General features: G+C 35.1%; 4 protein-coding genes and 1 non-coding gene across 9 annotated transcripts; 3 read left to right on the top strand and 2 right to left on the bottom strand.

Annotated features, from left to right (window-relative positions):
• Positions 1-1,304: 1,304 nt before the first annotated feature.
• On the bottom strand, positions 1,305-1,865 carry LOC125221137 (uncharacterized). Its single transcript, XM_048123261.1, has one exon. It carries the CDS (start codon positions 1,863-1,865, stop codon positions 1,305-1,307), a length of 561 nt encoding a protein of 186 aa, XP_047979218.1.
• Positions 1,866-10,104: 8,239 nt separating this feature from the next.
• On the top strand, positions 10,105-11,566 carry KCO5 (Ca2+ activated outward rectifying K+ channel 5). Its single transcript, XM_048120412.2, has 2 exons — positions 10,105-11,248; positions 11,329-11,566. Exons 1-2 carry the CDS (start codon positions 10,233-10,235, stop codon positions 11,474-11,476), a joined length of 1,164 nt encoding a protein of 387 aa, XP_047976369.1. The 5' UTR covers positions 10,105-10,232; the 3' UTR covers positions 11,477-11,566.
• Positions 11,567-12,247: 681 nt separating this feature from the next.
• TRNAL-CAA (transfer RNA leucine (anticodon CAA)) lies at positions 12,248-12,331 on the top strand. The gene has a single exon. It is a non-coding gene; the product is annotated as a tRNA-Leu (tRNA).
• Positions 12,332-14,905: 2,574 nt separating this feature from the next.
• LOC125218688 (Chaperone DnaJ-domain superfamily protein) lies at positions 14,906-16,753 on the top strand. 2 transcript variants are annotated; one of them, XM_048120417.2, is made up of 6 exons: positions 14,906-15,098; positions 15,165-15,257; positions 15,329-15,362; positions 16,206-16,232; positions 16,306-16,444; positions 16,528-16,753. In XM_048120417.2, the coding sequence occupies exons 1-6, from the start codon at positions 15,033-15,035 to the stop codon at positions 16,580-16,582; spliced, it is 414 nt and encodes a 137-aa protein (XP_047976374.1). In that variant the 5' UTR covers positions 14,906-15,032; the 3' UTR covers positions 16,583-16,753. The 2 variants fall into 2 exon arrangements, with proteins under 2 accessions (XP_047976374.1, XP_047976375.1); XM_048120418.2 differs by having other exon boundaries at positions 14,909-15,098; positions 16,309-16,444.
• Positions 16,754-17,702: 949 nt separating this feature from the next.
• LOC125218687 (pto-interacting protein 1-like) lies at positions 17,703-21,723 on the bottom strand. Of its 4 annotated transcripts, none has more exons than XM_048120415.2 (8): positions 21,382-21,723; positions 20,658-20,785; positions 19,879-20,126; positions 19,671-19,797; positions 18,825-19,098; positions 18,559-18,691; positions 18,375-18,461; positions 17,703-18,038 (listed from the first exon to the last, which is right to left on the bottom strand). In XM_048120415.2, the coding sequence occupies exons 2-8, from the start codon at positions 20,740-20,742 to the stop codon at positions 17,907-17,909; spliced, it is 1,086 nt and encodes a 361-aa protein (XP_047976372.1). In that variant the 5' UTR covers positions 20,743-20,785; positions 21,382-21,723; the 3' UTR covers positions 17,703-17,906. The 4 variants fall into 4 exon arrangements, with proteins under 4 accessions (XP_047976372.1, XP_047976370.1, XP_047976371.1 ...); XM_048120413.2 differs by having other exon boundaries at positions 21,454-21,723; XM_048120414.2 differs by having other exon boundaries at positions 21,520-21,723.
• Between the last annotated feature and the right edge of the window lie 286 nt (positions 21,724-22,009).

Here is a 22,009-nt window from a genome sequence, read left to right as displayed (position 1 = left end):
AATTGACATTAATACCGTCTAATTTTATTTATTAATTTTCTTAATTAAAAATATAATCCATGTGACATTATTTCAACCATTAGATCTTCTAATCTAATGACTAAGATTTAGTCTTAGTTTGGAATTGCTAATTAGTTAGCAACTGATCACTCCTCTAATTGTGATAGGAGTATCATAGTATATACCTACCTATGGGATGTAATCAATTGCTAACTAATTACCAATCCCAAATTGAGACCAATTTTCAACCATTGGATTAGAAGATCTTGTGGTTAATATAATGCCAAGTGTAATATATTTTAAATTTAAATAATTATTAATTAAATTAAAAGGGTATTAATGTCAAATCCTATATGTAGTAATTATAACTAACTACTTTCTCTCTCCTCAAAATCATCTCAAATCTTTAAATTTACGTAACTCTCTCAATTTAAATTATTTTTTCGCAAAAAATATATCAAATTAAAGATAATTTAATAAGGATTCCAACGAGATCTCAATTGCATATGTTCTGACGACGTTCGGATGATGAAATTTGATATTTTTTATTTTAGTTTTCGTAAATGTTGATACCCAAATTTTTATCAACAAATACATCAAAAAATCTCAATAAAACCATGTAAAAATCTCAATAAATATGTGTTGATATTTTCTTGTACTAATGTTGATATTCTTATATCATATTGTTGATATTTGTAATACATAATGTTGATATAAAAAAACACTCACGAAAATTATCATATGATAACATAATGGCGATATTACCCTTTTATTGATATTTTGTCTACTATTTATTGAGATTTGTGAGCTTTAATCTTATCCACTCATTTTAAAATCCAAGGATGGAGATTTAGTCTTGATTTTGGATTATGGTGCTATAAGCATTAGAATAAGACCCACCTGCCTATAACTATAGAAGTAATCTTAATGAAACTCCAATCAGCCTTTTTTTGTCAGCTAATGTATCTTTTTCCGTGTTCAATTTTTTTCAACTTTCAATGTACTAATAATATAGAGTACAAAGATTAACCGAGAATATCAATTTTATCTTAAATCAAATGTTTGCACAATTTACATTGATGCTTATCATTTAAGAAATTAAAAAAGTAGAAAATTAAATTTTGACTAATTAATAAGATGCAAGTCAGACTTGGATCTACGAAATAATGAAAGACAAAATAAATATCTGTAGTTTATTCGATTAATTTCAAAAGACCTTAACTTTAGTTGGGACAAGTAAGGTACTAAACACAAGAAGATGTAGAAATATTAATTGAAGCACAAGAAGATGATGAAGTAAGTGATCACAATTTCAGAGACAAATCCAAGCCTGATTCATCGTACTGGTTTCCCGGAACATTCCTCGTATTAGGGTAGCCGGGCTGGATGAGGTATTCTGCGAAGCCCATGGGTGGGGCTTGATTAAATACGGGCGTGAAGGCGCTGGACGGTCCAGGCCCAAAGTCCTGGGCGTGGGCCATGGGATTGGGGCGGACATGGAAAGGAGGAAGGCATGGGGCCACAGCCAACATTCCAGAGGGGCGGTGGTTGTAGGCGAAGAGGGACCTTTGCTGGAAATCGTGGCGGTGGTGGTAGGAACCGAAGAAAGGGGTGGGCACAGTCATCCGGGATCCGGGGCCCTCATCGTAGTAGTTGCTGTCCTGCATGTTCTTCTCCACGGCCCGCTCCACTTTGTGCGCGTTTTGGTGGCCTCCCAGTGCCTGCTTGTTGCTAAATTTCTTGTGGCAGTACCGACATCCGTACTCCCGATCTATATCGGCCACCGCAACCTGATCTACAACGGCCCTCTTGCTCTGCTCCTCCGAGGGGCTGCCTTGCTCCTGCTTGTTGCCGTCGGATTCCATTGCGACTTGCTAGAGAGAAGGTTGTGGTTGTGGTGGTGGCACATACATAAAAATGGTGGGGTTTTATAGTTGGCAGAAATGAGATAGAAGAGTTTGAATGAGAATGAGATTGCATGCACAATGCCAAAGTAAGAAAATATTTAAGACAACCTAAGCCAGAGTTGAAGCAATATAAAGAGAATGGGTTTAAGATTATGCTAATTTGGAAGTTTACAACTGGGCATATGTGAAAAATGGTTGACTATAAAATTTTTGGGATGAAGAAGAAGAAGAAGAAATAAAGCTAGATTGCCAGTATACACTAATATTTTCTCATCTCCTTACTTCAATTCTGCTTAATTTACTTTTCAATGTCGCTTTAATTATTTGATTCCACTTCATCTACATATTGAACCTATCATATCTGCAAATCCTACTAATATCTTTCAATTATCACATAAATACAAATGGATGATTCTAAGTTTGAGTGTGGCATAAAATAATAATGACAATAATGTTTTTTTTTCTAATTGTGCACACACAAATTTTCAAGATGTTCTTAATCACTCTCATTCTACATATGCAATCTTTTCATATGATTTTGTTTAGACTATTACATTGGTTTGATGCTGCATTCCTAATATTTTATAAATATTTGTTTCTAGATCATATAGTGTGCGAATTTTGAACAATTATTTATATTCACGTACATGTTCCCGCATATTTAGGATCACGTTTGGTCGGGTGGTAAATAAGACAAAACATGATAAGAACCGTAAATATTTATGAGTCAACAATTCTTAGAAAATATTTTGTGTGGCTCTAATTAACAATATGGTTATATTATAAAAACTAATGATATCAAAGACAAGCTTATATGTGTAATTTATTTTGATTTCAAGTAAATTTTTCTTTTTCTTTTACGGCTAAAACATTTACTACTATGATTTTTTTACAAGAATGAGAACGAGTGTTTGAAACCTTCATCCACTCCTCGATAGATATTTCAATTTTCTAAGTTCTACTCCTGGAGATCAAGTACCACTATATTAACAATAACTGTAAAATGATTGAAATATTAATCAATATCGTCTTTATTATTTTTATTTAGCATCTGTGTAATAATGTTGTTCTAGCGACTATAAATAATGTAATCTCAAATTTATTTAAATACCATGTATAGGAAATTGAAATTAGTAAGCAATCTTGTGTCAAGTGAATTAAATTACATATCAAATATTGTTGTTTCAATTTTGATTTCTACTATTATTTCAGACATCCAAAAATAAGAGTCAAGATACTTTAATAATATTACAATTTTACTTTCATTATGAAATGGATGATTTAATATATGCATCCTTATTTTCGTAGTCTATTAATATTTCACAATTTGATTTCCCTGTACAGACCAAGGGTTAAACTCTGCAAATGACAATAGTCATAATCATATATACCATGTACACTATAATCCTACTGTGTATAATAAATTAAATTAAATTTCGTATCAATTTATATGATTTAAAATATAGAGAAATAATATGCTACATGCCTTATGTGATCTCCTTATGTGAGCACCACTCCCGTTTGACGCATGTATAGCGTTGTTCGTTTTGATTTATATATTTAGTTAAATTCTAATACATTAAAAATAAAAAAAATGCTATTGAAATTTTAAATTTCACAAATTCATAAAAATCAAAGCTCGATTTCTTCATTTTCACTATATTTAGCATAAATTAAGAAAACGAGCAAATTGAGCTTTGATTTTATGAATTTTGTGAAATTAAAAATTTCAATAACATTTTTAATGTATTAGAATTAAACAAAATATATAAATCAAAACGAACAACGTTATACATGCGTCAAACGAGAGTGATGCTCACATAAGGTATATCATTCCTCTTGAAATCCAATACAATGAGTTTATTAGGCATGTAGAGATAAAATGAAAAAAATCCTCTCTTAATCTCATTCAAAGCAAAATACTTCATACATTAATCATTAAATGCATTTTATGATTATTCACTTTGGGATATCCGTCATTAAATATCTCATTTTACTTTAACTCTTTTTTAGGATGCTAGTATAATTTAATGACTAAACCCTGTCATTTAAAGAAGAAACATTGAATTAGATTGTTAATTAATTATGGTAATATTAATTAACACACTACATAAGCAGGTTACTATATCTAATTCTAAAATAATTTTAACTTACTATATAGTACTATTATATTTTTTCAAATATTTAATTGTTTATAAAGTGAACTACCTAAATATTACTTGATCTTTCACTTTCACAAAAATGATACCTGATCTTTGTTTTATATCATTTTTGGTACCTAGTGATAAAATTAACCATGTGTATCAAACATGTGATTTTGAATCATAAAGGGTGTCTTTGGAAATTTCAATTAAATGAGTACCAAACATGTGATCTTTTTTCCTTTCTTATTTCCTTTTTCTTCGTAGTTTCTATTTCCACTTCTTTCTTTTTTCTTTATTTTCTTCTTTTTTAAGTATGTTATGCATACTCCTAATTTACATTCATAATATAAATTAAAGACAAAATACCTAATTTTAAATTTTATAAGACTATATTGATTACTTATTAATAAGATAAAATAATACTCCCTTCATCCCACAATAAGAGGCACACTTTGCCATTTTTGTCTATCCCACAATAAGAGTCACACTACTATTTTTACCATAAATGATAAGTAGGTCTCACATTCTACTGACTCACTTCACTCACATTTTACTATTATAAAACAAATAGTATAAAAAAATGAGTCTCATATTCCACTAACTTTTCCAACCCACTGGAAGGGTCAGGTTTGTTTCCCTAGTTTCTCGTATGTAAAATTGAGTGTATCCAACTGATCAGGAAGTGATTCCCGACCCAGCTGAGTCGTTGGTACGATAACCGGGACCTGGCTTCAAACAAATTTCCTCAACCCATTTCTACTGGCTAGTATAATGGAGGTAAGGGTCGAATCCCACGAGGATGGACACGTTTTGATAACTTTGGTAACTTTCCTGGGTGTTTTGGTTAGCTACCACGCTTGGGTTGAGATTTTACCTAGATGGAAAATAAAGGTGGTACTCTACTGACTAGTAGGCGGAAAAATAACAGACATGTGGGAGTGTTCGTGAAAATAGGGGACAAGGTGTATCAGAGACATATGGAAAGTGGACAGTTACTAAAAGGGGAAATTTAGACAACAAGGTATATCTGATGGCTGGGGGCTTTCTGATAGGTCTGGATAGTACATCTGAAAAGTAGGGAACAAAAGCAAAAGTAACTCAAAAGTAAAAGTGGTCCAATAAAGTTGATTTTGACGTTTTCTTCCTCACCAAGTTTCGACAAAAATCATATGAACACAGACACCATAACTAAAACTTCGGATTCATGAATTCAAACTCAAGATCATCGATTAAAATGCTTAAACTTAAATTAAACGGTAAAACTGCAACTTTACTTCTACTGACTAACATGCAAGATGGTGATCACGGCGCAGAAAAAAAACTCATGCACGAAAACTTGACTAAACATAGCTACAACTTTTGAATCAACAACTCCCGTAAGAAAACACTTAGAAATTGAAAGCAATAACTAAATCTAACTTTCCTAGGCAGAATGAAGCAAACTCGAACCAAAGTGACATGCGAAATAGAAACTTCATAATGTAAATGTTGGAAAATAACAAGTACTTCAAAGAGCAACAGCGATGAGTTTTTTTTTTTTGCAAATAACTAACGATGAAAACAAGTAAACTTTAAACTAAGAAAGCGATTAAGATTGTTTGTGCCACTCCGGGCGATGATACTACTACACTGCTACGATAACTGGCTGGAACGACGGACTGATGACTTCTCCGACAAACTCTGGACGTCAAGTGACCATGGCTGTGGCGAGGAATGAGAGGTGGGATAATGCTGAAGGATGGATCTTCTAGAGAGAATTCTACTAAGTGTAATTTCCGAACTGCGAACTGAGAGCTCCGAACCGAACCCTTCCTCTCTCTCCAAGTAGCTTCTTTTATAGGGAGGCTTGCCCTTGCTTTTAGGGTAGACTTCTCCCGCACTTTGACCTTTTTGCCCTTGTCAATGATCATCCCAACTATCCTCCTTCTCCATCTCGAGCCTTTTATCTGGCATGCATCCTGGTCAGTATCGCTCCCTTCTGGCGCCCTTTTCACTTGCGTCACCTGAATCGTTTCCTACTGACTTGGATCCTTCAATCCTGCACACTTAAGCAACTGTTTTGCAGATAATACATGAATTTCACGACATACTGACCAGTAACCAAGGCTTAGAATACGACTTATCACCCACTATTGCTTACATTTCTTAAAACTCGTGCCCACAATAAGAGTGACTCCTACTGTGGGACAGATGGAGTAATAATTTTAACTTGTTATATGGTACTATTATATTTTTTCAGATATTTAATTATTTATAGAATGAACTACATAAATATAAATATTATCTAATCTTTCACTTTCGCACAAAAATGGTACTTGATCTTTGTTTTATATATTTTTGGTACCTTGTGACAAATATAACCCTGGGTACCAAACATGTGATTTTGAATCATAAGAATGTCTTTGGAAATTTCAATTAAATGAGTACCAAACATGTGATTTTTCCCCCCTTTCTTCTTTCCTTTTTCTTCTTAGATTCTACTCTTCTTCTTTCTTTGTTTTCTTCTTTTTTTAAATATTTTATATATACATCTAATTGACATTCATAATAGAAATTAAAGACAAAATACCTAATTAAATCAATTGTTTAAACTAATTAAATCAATTGAATATTTTTAATTTAATTTTTTATACTTTAATTTTGGGACTAAAACACCTAATTAAAAATATTCAATTAAATATAATTTATAATTTTAAATTTTATAAGACTATATTGATTAGTTAAGATAAAATAATACTCCCTCCATCCCACAATAAGAGTCACACTTCCATTTTTACCAAAAATGGTAAGTAGGTCACACATTCCACTAACTCACTTTACTCACATTTTACTATTGTAAAACTAATTTAAAAAATTAGGTCTCATATTCCACTAACTTTTCCAACCTATTATTCTTTATATTTCTTAAAACTCGTGCTCACAATAAGAGTGACTCCTATTGTGGGACGAAGGAAATAATAATTATTATTATAATATAAGGGTATTATATAATTCATATTTTATATAAGTATATTATAACTATTTATTAATTACGAGATATGAATATTATAGTAATATAATAATATTTAAATACGAGTAAAAGTCAAAACTAGTCATGAACATATGCCCATTTTATGATTTTGGTCCTATACTTTATCTTTTGAATTTTTGCATCCTGAACATTTCAACTCGGATCACAATTGGTCCTACACTAACAATTGGGCATATGTTCAGGATCAGTTTTGGCCTTTACTCTTTAAATATAATTAAAACTATAACTATATTAAGTATGACTCATAATTTGAATTATATTAAAAAATAAATTAAATATTAATTTATAATATCATAATAATAATTAGTACTAATAATTAATAATAATAGTATAAAAGAGAAAGTTAGAGAAGACATTAATAATAATAGTATGAAAGAGAAAGTTAGAGAAAGTTAGAGAAGACATTAATAATAATTATTAATAATTAATAATAATAGTATGAAAATGTGATTTTTAGGGGATATTTTGGGGTGAAAATTAGCATTAGGTATTGCAAATATCATTTGTAGGTATCAAAAATGATATAAAATAAAGAACGGCGGAGTATTCATGAGGGGAACTGCAAGAAGACATGCGAGCCCCTTCTAATGGTAAAATTAAGTTCAATGAAGATTTGGTTCATCCGACAGTCTAACACGTACACGCCATGGATATCCCGCCTTTCTATGTTCCATAAACTTGTATGGAACTATTGAAAGTGAAGATAGGAAGTGAAAGATCAGATACCAGAAAGTGATATTATAATATATTCTCCTCGCTCTTTATACTATTATTAATAATAATAGTATGAATTAATAATAATATATTAATATTATTATTCTGATGTTATAAATTAATAATTAATTTATTTTTTAATATCATTCAAATATACTTAATTATAGTTATAATTATATTAAATTATTATAATTATATTATGGTTATAATACTAAAAGCTACTAGTAATTAATAAATAATTACAGTATAATTATTTGAATTATGAATCATATAATATTATTATATAATAATTATTATTATTTTATGGAATATTAAATTAATAACTAATCAATATAATCTTAATAAAATTTAAAATTGTGAATTGTATTCATAATAATATAAAGATTCGAATATTTTAATTAGGTGTTTCAACCCTAAAATGAGTATAAAATAATTTAATAAAAAATATTCAATTGATTTAATTAGTTTAAATAATTAATTTAATTAGCTATTGTCACGACCGCGCCTTGCTAAAAATAGCATTGCTCGGTAAATCCTAACTAGGGGAGGGGAAACAAGAAGAAGGGATAGAAAGGGGATGAAATGATAAATAATAAGACAAACAAGTACTTCTTAACAACACCAAGGAGGTTCACAAGACAACAGATAATCATGAAATTTCAAAGAGTGTTTAACATAAGTCACTCGTTACTAGTCAATTTTCTTAAGACCCGTTTAGTACATAATACTAACAATAGTGCACAACGGATTGTAAACACATAACCATATGTATGACGGCATATGCCACAAAATCCTACAAAGAGGTGAGACGACCACCGACTCCACTCAGCCACCAATTCATCACTACTCAACTTGCACATTTAGAAATACATGCAGGGGTGGGTATGTTGTACTCAGTGGACACATTGCCGAAAGATACACATATATAAGAAAAGTTATTATCATGCCATCGATCACAGTAACACATGGGGATTTTTCTTAAAGGCCCGAGCGTACTAAATTCATTTTTAAAAAGTTTGTCTGATCAGACTAAGTTCATTCCAGTAATCCACCATATCTGATAGTTCATTGTTGTCGGGAAGGTGGCCACCTTCCACTATCACATTGACCGGCCAACCCTTACGATGACTCACGGTCCATTCCGTTGTGTACACTAACTCGAATAGGATCTTGGTCCTATTGGAGTCTGATTTGGATTCATTCATTCATTTGTCATTGCCAAACAGATAGGCATCATAAAACAAAATCATTTATGGCACGATAACATTTAAAAAAAGTAAGTGCGCTTTTATCAAACAAAAATCATTTCATATATATTTGATAATTTTATCTACACTTAATGTGTTGGATATAAAAAGTGAAATAAAATAGTGATGATGTGAAATGAGATGAGCTCCTGGGATGAGCTCTCATTGCAAGGAGATAGACTCTAAGATAGGTCTGCTGTCGCAACAGGAAAAAATTGAGATAGACTCTGAGATGAGCTTCGGAGATAGGTCATCATTGCTAATGCTCTCATAGTTGAGTCATTTCCATACGTAGTAACTTTTTTCTCTTTCTTACTTTACTCTCTTTTGTTTTATTCTCTCTACTTTATTCATTTTTTCTTTATTCTCTCTACCTTTTTTTATTTATTACTTTTTTTATCTATTTATTTAACACGCTCAACATTTTTTCATAAAATTTGTGTCAAAAAATTTCGCCTGAAGGAACAAATGGAATAGTAATTAAGGAAATTATGATATTGACAAAATTATTCCAATCATGTATATGCAATTATCTAAATTTATAAGTATCCTTTTTTTATTATCGGAAAAGGGTAGTGATAAAATGCAAACTCATATATTGTACAAACTCCAAACTTTTTCAACACAATATCAACATAATGTCAACACAGTATAAAAATTCAAGATTCTGATATCAACACAATATCAATACAATGTCAACACAATTTCAACACAACATCAACCGTTGACATTGTGTTGACATTTTTTGTTACTATTATTTCATGATCTGTTGATATATTCTAACGGTTCAGATCATAGTTTGAAGTTTGTACAATATTTAGAGTTTGCATTTGATCACGTCCCTACACCGTGTAAATCTAGTTCACTGTAAATATTAAAAATATTTGAATTGAAATCGCCACGTCACGTGGCACGCTTGAGTGTTTCGAGATCGGGTATCAGATTGCGATTTGCAATTGCAAGTCAGTAATATGATGTGTAGTGGTCCCCACTCGTGTGGGGCTGTGGTTATTATTCTCTTTAATCAATCTTATAAAATGTTTATTCAATCTACTCTTTTCTCTCATTGGATTGGATTTTTCTTCCGTCTTCGAAAAACACTCCGCTGTAAATTGAGCGGCGCAGGCAGCCCTTCCTATTCGCCGCCCTCTTTTCCTCCTCAGCCCAAAACTCACTGATCGATTGATGAATGGAAGCGGCGGAGCCCTTACTGTTATCCACCTCATCTCCCAATATCTGTGATTTCGTCATCACTCTCCATTCTCCCCTTTCCCAAACCCAATCCTTGGACGCAAACCCTAACTTTTACCAACAACACGATGACGAAGAAGAATCCGAGCCTCCGCCGCCTCCGCCGTCCTCCTGCGGCCGGAAGAAAATTCAGCGCAGTAAAACCGCCCCGGCGATGATCGTCATGAAGGATTACCGGTCTCATCCCGCCGACGGCGACGCCAATTTCGAATCCGATTCCCCTTCGCTCGTTCGCCAAGCTGCAATTCTGCTTGTTTTGTACCTAGCCTTAGGCATCGTGATCTACTCCTTCAACCGCGACCACTTCTCCGGCATTGAGACTCACCCCGTCGTCGACGCGCTCTACTTCTCCATCGTCACCATGTGCACAATCGGCTACGGCGACATCGCCCCCACCACCCCCATCGCGAAGGTGTTCGCCTGCGTTTTCGTGCTCGTCGGATTCGGATTCATCGATATTCTCCTCAGCGGCGTCGTCAATTACGTGCTGGATTTGCAGGAGAACATCATCCTCGCCGGAATCAAGCCTTCGCCGGCGCCGGCGAAGGCGAAGGGCTTCTCGGCGCGGAATTACATAGTCGATGTGGCGAAGGGGAGGATGAGGATCCGATTGAAGGTCGGATTAGCCCTAGGCGTGGTGGTGCTGTGCATCGGGATCGGCATCCTGTTCCTCCACTTGGTGGAGCGCCTCAATTGGGTGGATTCCGTTTACCTATCGGTGATGTCGGTGACGACGGTGGGGTACGGCGACAAGGCGTTCAGGACTATAACGGGGAGGCTGTTTGCATCGGTGTGGCTGCTGCTGTCGACGCTGGCGGTGGCGCGTGCGTTTCTGTACCTGGCGGAGGCTAGGGTTGACAAGAGGCATCGGAAAATTGCGAATTGGGCGCTGCATCGGGAAATCACGGTGGAGGATTTGTTCGCTGCTGACCTCAACAACAACGGCTTCATTAGGTAAAGACTAATAATCCCCAATTCGTGCTTCCTCTTAATTTATTTTTGTCAATGTGTTGATGGGGTTGAAATTGGGGCAGTAAATCGGAGTATGTCATCTACAAATTGAAGGAGATGGGGAAGATTAAAGAGAAGGATATTATGCAGATATGCGATCAGTTCAACAAACTTGACCAGAATAACTCCGGCAAGATCACTCTTCCTCACCTGCTCCAGAATCCTCTATAGCATTTGTGTTGTTTGTACACTCATTGTGGGATTTAATTAATGTATGCATATACAAACTGAACTTATTTGATTGACAAATTATTTGTTACATTTTCTTGATGTTTGTAGCATACAATTAGTTTAGACAGTTGTTAATGTGGATTTGCCATAGACAGTGTGTGTGTATTCCTTTTAAAAGAAACACGAACACCTCCTTTAAATTTCAAACAAACTTTCAAGTATGAAAACAGAGCACTGACAAAACATTTGGTGCAGTAAGAAAAAAAGAAATAATTATGAAATTAAATCCTAGGCTATCCAAATATGTTGTGTCTTATGAAGAAACATCCATGGATGACCAAATAAACAACATGGAACTGTTGTTATGATTCCAATTATTAGTTAAAGTTTGTGGTAGTTAGTTTATGATCCATCTCCAATGAAAAATCGTGCAACGATATATGGTACTGTTTGTAGACAGCCTCCCGCGGAATGGACATTTGTGAGCCACCCTTGACAGAGCTTGCCAACTAACCTGCAATGAAAAGGGAATAAAGGAATTATAAGTAGATCGTTGACAGTGGACTCAGTCGACGCCACTAAGTCTAGATACAATAACATTCAACCTGACCAATCCAATCGCTTTAAAAAGGAATAGGATCATTTTTATATTGCATGGGGGTTGAGGTGAGGTAGATTAAACAGGGAGTGTATTTTCATTTTGGAACAATATTTCTTTATGTTAATTATACTTATTGTAATATTAATATACATTCATCAAGATGACATGCAGTCAGGATGGCCGAGTGGTCTAAGGCGCCAGACTCAAGTTCTGGTCTTCGAGAGAGGGCGTGGGTTCAAATCCCACTTCTGACATTTTTTCTGTTTTTTTATTGACAATTTTAACATCTGTTTTGTTACTGTATTTGAATACTTTGATGCCACCAGCCAAGATTAGTCGTTGACTTGTAATCTATATTCCATGCCTCTTCCTTTTGAATATTTAATCTGTTAATAATTCTGGTGTGACTTCATGTACCATGCCTTTCCCTAGGGATGTCAATCGGGCTAACCCGTTCGGGTTCATGCCAACCTACTCGGGTTGCCGGGCTATTTGGGCGCGGGCTATTCGGGTTATGGATTTTCAACCCTAACCCTAAACCGCCGGGTTTTGGGCTAACCCATCGGGCTATTCGGGCATAAAAGCTTTCGAAAATAATTTCTTATATCGAAATTTTCTTCTATAAAATGATTTTAAATTTTAGATACTTTTTTTCTGTTTAGTTAGAATCATATAAAATCTTCATATTTTTATAGTATTCTACAATAATACTTGGAAAGAAGCATTTCATCTCGATCAACTACAACATAAATTAAAGCTTGTGTTCGTGTCATTATTTTGGGCTTTTGGCATTGTTTGCAACTAATTATTTGTGAAAATTAAAAATCATATCTTACATGAATCATAATTAAAATGATAAATATATTAAGATTTCGATGAGTTATTTCTTAATTTTGTCTTGATTGGCTTTGGTGGTGGTAAGACACTAATGGCAGATGATGGGACGGTGGAATAATGAGTCGAGGAGGAACTTGAAAGCTGATATTGTGGGATCGAGTGGAAAAGTATAGAATGAAGATTGAATGAGACTAATGATTATGTAGAAAGATTGAGGATTCAAAAATATAAAAAAAACCTAAAACTTAATAATTTTAATTAAAAGTTGCAACCCATCGGACCGACCCGCAACCCGTTCGGGCCAACCCGTTTAACCCGCCAACCCATTCGGGCCTACCCGTTTAGCCCGTTTTGTATTCGGGTAATAAAATTACAACCCTAACCCGCTCATTTTACCGGGTTGTTCGGGCCGGTCCACAAGTTTCGGGTTGAATTGACATCCCTACCTTTCTCATTTGGCCTATTAATATACTCCTACTTTTACTGTGATTATTAGTACTAATAATATGACCGGTCTTTTTTTAATCCATACTTTCCTAGCAAAATGTTTGGTATGACTTTTAATAAAACCATAGTTGAATGTGTCTCATTATGCCTGTTCAATTAGCCACAATGACATTTATTTTCAACTCCACTAGCCACATTTTGTTGTTTATATATAAAATCAGAATTTGGTGAAATATGTACATATACACACGCGATTACCTAAAAATATTATGATAAAAAAATTAAAAGCTAAAAGCTAGACTGCATTGTGAATATTCCAGTAGTGTTGGAGTACATATTACGTAGAGTTGATGCAGTACAATATTCATGTCTTACATATATAGATTGAACACGTAACGTAATCATATGGTTCTATTTTCATGAAATTAGAAATGTAACGTTGGATATTACTCCCTCCATCCAGCAATAGAAGTCCCGTTTTTCCATTTTGGGACGTCTGGGAATAGGAGTCCCGGTTCTACTTATCATATTTGGACAATTTAATTACTCTCCCCCTTCTCACTAATTTACACAATTGCCATAAAAAAACACTCCCCACCCAACTTTAATTTCACTCTCTCACCCTCATTCTCTCTCACTCTCGGTCTCACTATCCCAATCGCCGCCCTCCTCCTCCTCCCAATCGCCGCCTCTTCCTCTTCCCCAGTACCCTCTGAAACCCTAACCCCCTTCTATGGGTTAGCTTCGGATTTCGGACGGAAAATTCAACTTCCACGTTGGCCTCGTCCGAATCCAACGCCGGAGTGGACCTTCGACACGTAGGAGGGGTCGATCCTGACTCCTATTGCAACCCACCTTTCTCCTATCCCAGATCTGAAAGCTACGCCATGGATGATGGCTGATTTGAAATTTTCGGTTCAGATTTGGAGCAGATTTCCACTCATTTTGCTAGTAATGGAAGACATTTTGTTTAAGTTGAGGGTTTTTTTAAATTCAGTTTTTAATTTATGTCCATGAATATATTGGCAGCTTGAAATTAAAAATTTCATTATGTGTTGGGTTTATTGAAATGGCATGCAATGCAGGGAAAAAAAAAATTCGCAGCTTCTTTTTTCAATGCAAGATGAAGCAAAAATGTTTAACACAATTGAGGTGGATCCCAAATTCCACTATCACATACCATTTATAACACACTTCAAAACTTTCTTAAAATCCGTGGCCTTTAGAAATGGAACTTTTATTGCTGGATGCAGGGACGGATGTAATGTATTACTAGGTGGGGCAAATGCCCCTCCTCAAATATATTGATGTATACTATTTTATTTAATAATTTTGCAAATTTTATAAAATTTCTTTATATTTGTCCCTTCTTAAACTCTCAAATTATTTGTACATATAATTTTACCCCCTTCCATTTACATTCCTGGATCCGTCCCTGGCTTGATGGAATGGAGGGAGTATTTTGGTAGAATATGATTAGTAAGAATATAGTTATTTAAATTTCGGCATTTTTAGGCTATACCTCAACTTAATTTATTTTATTGAGAAAAAATAGTTCAACAGTGAAATGGAAGAAAAATGTGGACGTGGAGGTTGGCGCACCGCTCATCTCCAACTCAAAAGCGGCGGAGCTCCGATTCTCCAATTTGAAAGAGAATCGAGTCCAGCATTATGCAAAACGACGAGGCCAAGATCTTGCTGGGATTTCCCCCTAATTCCGTCCCCTCCCAATCTCAGGTTCACAACACACTTTTGCTATCAATCCAAACCTAATTTCACCTCTAATTTTAATTTTGTTTGCAGATTAAGTCTGCCTACAGAAAGAAGGTTTGGGAAACTCACCCCGATCGTTTTCCGCCTCAGCTGAAAGCCCAAGCCGACTCCAATTTCAAATTGGTTTGTCAAATTTTATTTGGGATGTTGAATCTTTGATGTTCTGGCTACTAATTGTTGATTGATGAATGCAGCTCTCAGAAGCGTATACTTTGTTGAACTCTTCAGGTAACTCTTGCTATTCATCATGATCAAGATGTGAAATTGGAATTATAATTTGGAATCATTTGTAGTATGTTTGTTTTTGAGAAAGATAGGATTAGGAGATAAGTAAGAAGTGTTTATTTTTCATGATTGAGTATTTTTATCCTGATATGTGCTATTCCATCCTTTCATTGGGATATGAGTCTAGCAAATTTAGCTCAAATGATAGACAATAGTAAAAACATGGATATCCCAAGTTTCAGTCCATCTTAGCAAACAATGGATATGCCTACACTATATGTTAGTAATTCTCATAAGTGAATGGAGTTTACTTTTCATCAGTCGATGAAACAAGAAAAATTATCTCAAACGACATGAAGAACTTTAGGAGATCCGACGTTTCAATCCATCTTAGTAATTATCTATACTACTTTTTTTCTTTTTCTTTTTTTTTTTATTTTCTTAGTAAAGGCTCCCTAATTTAGAAAGCTAGTTGGGTAAACTATATGTAAATTGGTGGGAAAATTTTTAGCTCCTTGTGAATTGGCTTTGTTCGTACAATGGCAATCTTGAAAGTAGGTTATGAACTGGAAGTAGATTTCAACCCAGCTCCTCTGAATTGGTTTGTTGGTAAAATTTCAATCTTGAAAGTTATGAGTTGGATGTAGATTTAACTCAGCTCCTAATGAACTGGCTTTGTTGGTAAAATGACAATCTTGAAAGTAGGGTTATGAGTAATGGCTGTTGGTGGATTCTCTGATCAATTCCCAAGTAGAAACAAGGATTGTTGATTGAAGATAAGATTGTTGCATCATTTTAGATGTTAAAAACCACAGACACTGACTTCCCTATGAATGGGAATTGCAGGAGGAAGCAGAAGAAGAGCTCCAACAGGTAATCTATTATGCCAACTGGTTGATTTGATAGAGTGAGAGTGACATTTATATTTGCTGTTGTCGTCGGCCAGCAGCACCCTACTACTCTAAGGTGGTGAGGACTGGTGTCCCAAACTCAAAGGGTGGACGAGGCAGTATGAGAGCTGCATCGGCTCCTTTTCTGTTAATAATATTTGGAGCACTTGCTCTTGGCGGATCAACTGCTTCAAGGTATGGTAAATCAAGTGTTTGTATGGTTGATGTTGTTTGCATAACCTAACCTAACATAACTCTGTTTGAATCATATTTATTAGGGCTTATCAAAGACAGAAGGAGGCTCATCCCTGTTTCAATCCCTTTCTCCCTTGAACTTCAGTCCATTTATAATCACTTAGGATACAAAAATATGTGTGAGCCCTCCCTCACATAAGCTTAAAAACAGTTGTTGTTCTTGTATATAAAAATACTTTTCCAAAAAAATATGTTCTCATGATTAAAAATTATTTTTGTTATAAATACGATTGATAGACTTTCAAGTGATGTTCAACAGCACCAGTTAGAAGTCTTTTATTTTATGGATTTGTAATTTTCTTGTAATTCAAAATCGAAAGACCGAGTCTAAGACCAAAACAGAGACACAAGAGAGAAAAAGGCTATGAAATTGGAATTCAATTCTAAATTCAAATATTTATGTGATATACTTATTAAACATTAAATTTGAAACTAGAGGCAGCATTTTCAAATTCAAGCCTATAAGCTGTTGTATCAAAAACACTATTACATACAGTTATACTCCCTCCGTCCCACGTTACTTGAGGCGTTTCTTTTCGGTACGGGATTTAATAAAATTGTGTTTGGTGAATTAAATAGAGTAGAGGAGAGAATAAAGTAAGAGAAAGAAGAGATAGTAAAGTAAAAGAAAGAATAAAATAGGTGTGATTAGATGTTTTGTTTTTTAGTAAAAAAGAGAAATGATTGAAGTAACTTAGGATAACCCAAAAAGGAATACGACTAAGTAACTTGGGATGGAGGGAGTACATTTTTAGGCTCTATACCATTAGTGACGAACATTTGCATACTTGCAATGCCAAATATCATTTGCGGTTCCAGGCTATATCACTTACTCGTTTTCACTTTTTGAACAAATTTTTAGACAAAAACGCCCCCAAAAGCCTATAGAACATTTTTGTACACTCACTCCCCAAAAGCCTACGTGCAACATGAATTTGAAATGACATACACGGAATTCAATATGTTGAGAAGTTAAGAGTGAGAAAAGGGCGCCCACTTTTGGAAGTCAGTATACAAAAATGTCCTTTAGGCTTTTGGGGGCGTTTTTGTCCAAAAACTTGGTCAACGGTGCAAAAGCTCTTGAAACGAGCAAGTGGTATAGTCTAAGGACCTTAAATGATATTTTGCAAGTATAAGGACCGCGAATGTTCGTCGCGGAAAGTATAGGACCTAAAAATGTCGTTCACTCAATTTACAATGGTATGAAAAGGGTAGGCAAATATCACATATTGAAAGAATGTCAGATACATAGATTTTCAAGTCATTATGATACACGTTGGGTTGGCAAGGGAAAAACAATGGAAACAATACACGCCTCAGTGGACTCGTTTAATTTAAACAATAGCGATGAAGAACGAACATGAGAGAGAGAGAGAGAGAGGATATCTTTCTGATTCAGGGTTCATGTCAATCCAGCTTCACCAGTAGGTCCAGCACGGGTATTTAACAGAGGCTGGAGCGCTTTCACCACAATGCTCATATTTGGCCGAAAATCGGCTTCATACTGTACGCACAAGGCAGCAACAGCAGCCATCTGCGTTCAACATGTAACCCCAAACCATCAATTACAGTATATCAAATCCTCAACACATTTTATCCCTGTCACGCCTATATAAAAAGAGTAACTGCACTTAACGTATAAAGTAACTACCGCTGATTGCCTTGTAAAAGTGTGGTTACTTTATATGTTGAGTGCAAATGATTCATAGTTTTACATTAAATGAGGTTGTTATTGATCTAGCCTCAATTAAGTTAGCAAGAATATTGGACAGCTACAATCATGTTGTATCATGATTAAGATTGCAATGTATAATTAGCTCCACATGGAAAATGTAATTCATTTTAGTTTATAAGGAGATTTTGTCATTACCTTAGCGACAGCCTTAGGAGGATAGTCTCCTTGTAGTCTCTCATCAACGCATTGCCGAACCTTATCTTCACTCAGTTTAGGTGTAGCCTGAAACATCCAATAACAGAGTTACAATGCAAAATAGTGCAAGACCAAGAGTGTTTTGCAGTCCAATTTAGGCATGGGACGGGGGCACGTATAATACCCATGTTACTAAGCTTTGCTGCCCACGAGGTAATGTATGATCAACGGGTTTACGGCCAGTAAGGAGCTCCAGAAGGACGACACCAAAGCTGTAAACATCACTCTTTGAGTTCAGCTGTCCAGTCATAGCATATCTGCCACATCACAAAAAAGGAAGAGGTGAACACATTATTTGTAGCAAATGTATATAATCAGAGAAGTATGTGTGGGGAGAGAAACTGGGTAGGTGAAAAGAAGTGTGTATGTGAAAAACAGAAAGCAACGCACTCTGGAGCATGATATCCAAATGTCCCAAGGACACGAGTAGAGTGAAGACGTGCTGCCATATCAGGAGCTTGATTTGATAGATCAAAGTCAGCAATCTTAGCTACATCATCGTCAAAAATCAGTACATTGCTGGACTTTATATCACGGTGGACAATATGAGGGTCTGCTTTTTCGTGAAGATATTCAAGGCCCTTAGCAGCACCCACAGCAATTTTAACACGTTGAGCCCAAGAAAGAAGAGGACCAGGCTGCGCTCCTTTAACACCTTTTCTTCCTGAAAATAAAATTAGATACTTAAAATTGCAACTTATACCTCATAATATAGAAATCATTTATTTTCCTTTCCCTCCATGATAGGTGGTCTGGGCCATGGGGTTTAGGGAGAAAATTTGTTATAGTTACTCAGTAGCATGACTACCATCTAAAGCAAACTTAGTTGATAAACTGATTTACCAATAGTTCAAATAATTATGACAATGGAGAGACCAAGAGAGACAAAGAGAGAGAAATCAATTATATGCAGCATATGAAGTTCAAAGAGCTTCTGGCCCTAAACCAAATGCCACTAAAGAATGCCCAAGACATCAAATCATAGAGAATCTCTCGCTACTTCTATGAGTAAATAGTTAGCACATGCTTGCCTTAGTTTCCTATCTTAAAACTGTTTACACACGATGCAATGATATAATGGGAGAAAAACATAAACAAGATGCTTTAGAAAGCAACACACTAATTTAATAAAGGCTTATTGTGATTTCGTGTTATACATGAAACTTCTTATTTCAATCATTAGGCAAAAAAACAAAAGAAACTCGGATAATGACTTGCATTAGGTGATTAACAAACCGTGAAGAATGTCATGAAGAGATCCATTAGATGCAAATTCATATGCCAGAATACGTTGATTTCCATCAACAGAATAACCGAGTAGTTCCACAAAATTATCGTGCTTCAGCCTTGACACCATAGATACCTGAAAGTTCAAATGCATAACATGTTAGATATCAAATACTTTCTTCCTAGCACAAGAATTAGTAATAATCTTTAAAAGGACCTGAGCTAAGAATTCATCATCTGGTTGTTTGCTGGCATCCAACTTCTTTATGGCTGCAGCTCGACCATTAGTAAGAGTTCCGTAATAAACTCTACCATATGAGCCTTCTCCTATTAAAGAATCCGTGCTAAAGTTACTTGTAACTTCCTTGAGTTCATCCACGGGAATTGATGGGACTGCAATAGGCTGTATTTTCACAGCCTGATCTTTAGATGTGGCTTCAGCAGTGTGATAATTCCCAGCATTGCCTACCAAAAACACTCTTGGTTTATACATTTCTTCTTGAGAAAAATGAACAGAAGGAATCATGCTGAAGAAAAGCAAATAAGTAACACTAGTGACACAATAATGGTGCTGTCGATTAAGTGGAATGGACTTCTCTACCAGCAAAAATGTTGCAATAACTGTAAAAACTACTAAATCTCGGACCATCCCTGCTTAATTAACACCTCTTTCACAATTATAAAGGAGACTAGTATCAAATCCTATTCAATAGATAGTGTTATCAAAACCTACAGACATACCCCAATGGGAACAATAAGTTCAACTCCCAAAATTTGAGCATCAAGCTTATGAGTTTCACAAAAACCAATTAGATAAACACCAGAAATAAAACCAGTTGCTGTATACCGCAACCTGTAGCATAATGTTCAATCAGTTGAATCACCTAGACAAATTAAATGTATAAAATTTCAGAAAAAGTTTAAACATAAAAAGAAATTAAAAAGCTACCAATATTTCATGTAGAAGGCATGAAAGACCAAAGATTGCTAAATTACCAGCTGCGGTTTTTACTGGGTACGGGCCTCCACCATCAGCATTTCTATTGATCTCATCATCTCCACAACAGCCAAGACAACTCATATTCCGTTCAACCAAATGATATCCTCAAATGTCACGATATCCACTGAGCAAGAGAATTATTGATGTAAGTTTGCATGTTTTACAAATACTAACTTAGATGGAAAAAAATGTTAGCCACAAGGTCAGTAACTGAAATCACCAAAATAAGTAAATACTCAACGAATTATTGCTTCTAGTCTGCTTATCCCGAGAAAAAATTGTGACCTAATACACACTTCTTCAAGATAGCCAATGGGGTAGCAACGTCAATTAGAGAAGGTGCATTCAGACCACAAGCCTGTGTAGCCTCATGGACTCCAGAAGTCTAAATTCTACTATCTAATTAAGCTATCAGCTTTTCAAAGTTTCTGTGACTCGCAGGCTTCCAATTGCAGGTTATGCTATCAAGCCAATTTTGCCAATTTTGTCAATAATGTTATAGACATACATCACCTAAAACATTCACAAAGTGGAGTTGAGGACCACCTAATCTGATTGTAATTCACAGCTCACATAAAGTGGAAAGTGAATTTGATGGGGAAATCACGATGCAACAAAGAAAAATTGGCATTCGATTAGGCACGGAAAAAGTGAATCAGATCTCGCAAAATAAGGATAAGAAAATTGAATGCATGAAATAACTGAATTATCAGTAGTTACAGTTCCAAGCAACGATGCGGCGAAATTGGGGTTAGAACGAGCTGGAATCAGTGAACGAGTTGATATACTCACAAAAACACTCGACCGATCGGAGGCGATTGAAGCAAAATGCAGCAAAAAGTGTTTAAGCGAGCCAACCTCTGAAAGCGGGTGAGAGAAGAGAAGATCCAGAATCAGAAGCCGGCGACGAAGACTTGCTTTTACTAAAATAACGATCGCATTAATTGTGGGCCGTTGGATGTGTGATCCTCTGTGACTCGTGTCTCTATATTTCAACCGGAAAGCCGCCGGACTTTGACTTTTACTTCAAAACGAATCTCCTATTCTTTTGTTTATTCGGTGTTCATCCTCTATATTCTTTATTACATTAATAAATGAGTTGTAAAGTAAATTTTTTTGGAATTTAGTTGAAAGGTAATTTACTACTCTGTCTGTCCTTGTGTAGCAGATGTGTTTCATTTTCAGCATTTATTTTAAAAAAATACACATCATCCGTCCTTAATAATTCATCACCTGTTTTAAAAAATGCATCCCTTCGTCTCTGAAGGATATGCACTTTGGAGTCGACACGAGTTTTAATGCAAATTAATAAAGTATAAGAGTGGTAGAAAGAAAAGGTAATTAAAGT

This window comes from Salvia hispanica, chromosome 1 (assembly GCF_029641045.1).
Source record: "Salvia hispanica isolate PSC_SH4W2 chromosome 1, Shi_PSC_v1, whole genome shotgun sequence".
Taxonomy (NCBI): Eukaryota; Viridiplantae; Streptophyta; class Magnoliopsida; order Lamiales; family Lamiaceae; genus Salvia; species Salvia hispanica.
The sequence above is the reverse complement of the archived record's forward strand: the minus strand, read 5'-3'. Positions and strand labels throughout refer to the sequence as shown.

Coding starts and splice junctions, on each gene's coding strand:
- LOC125221137 (XM_048123261.1), bottom strand. CDS start 1,865: ATGGAATCCGACGGCAACAAGCAGGAGCAAGGCAGCCCCTCGGAGGAG.
- KCO5 (XM_048120412.2), top strand. CDS start 10,233: ATGGAAGCGGCGGAGCCCTTACTGTTATCCACCTCATCTCCCAATATC. Junction 11,249..11,328: donor AACAACAACGGCTTCATTAG/GTAAAGACTAAT, acceptor AAATTGGGGCAG/TAAATCGGAGTATGTCATCT.
- LOC125218688 (XM_048120417.2), top strand. CDS start 15,033: ATGCAAAACGACGAGGCCAAGATCTTGCTGGGATTTCCCCCTAATTCC. Junction 16,233..16,305: donor CAGAAGAAGAGCTCCAACAG/GTAATCTATTAT, acceptor GTCGTCGGCCAG/CAGCACCCTACTACTCTAAG. Junction 16,445..16,527: donor GGCGGATCAACTGCTTCAAG/GTATGGTAAATC, acceptor CATATTTATTAG/GGCTTATCAAAGACAGAAGG.
- LOC125218687 (XM_048120415.2), bottom strand. CDS start 20,742: ATGAGTTGTCTTGGCTGTTGTGGAGATGATGAGATCAATAGAAATGCT. Junction 19,099..19,670: donor TCTTCATGACATTCTTCACG/GTTTGTTAATCA, acceptor TTTTATTTTCAG/GAAGAAAAGGTGTTAAAGGA. Junction 18,039..18,374: donor CTCCTAAGGCTGTCGCTAAG/GTAATGACAAAA, acceptor TGTTGAACGCAG/ATGGCTGCTGTTGCTGCCTT.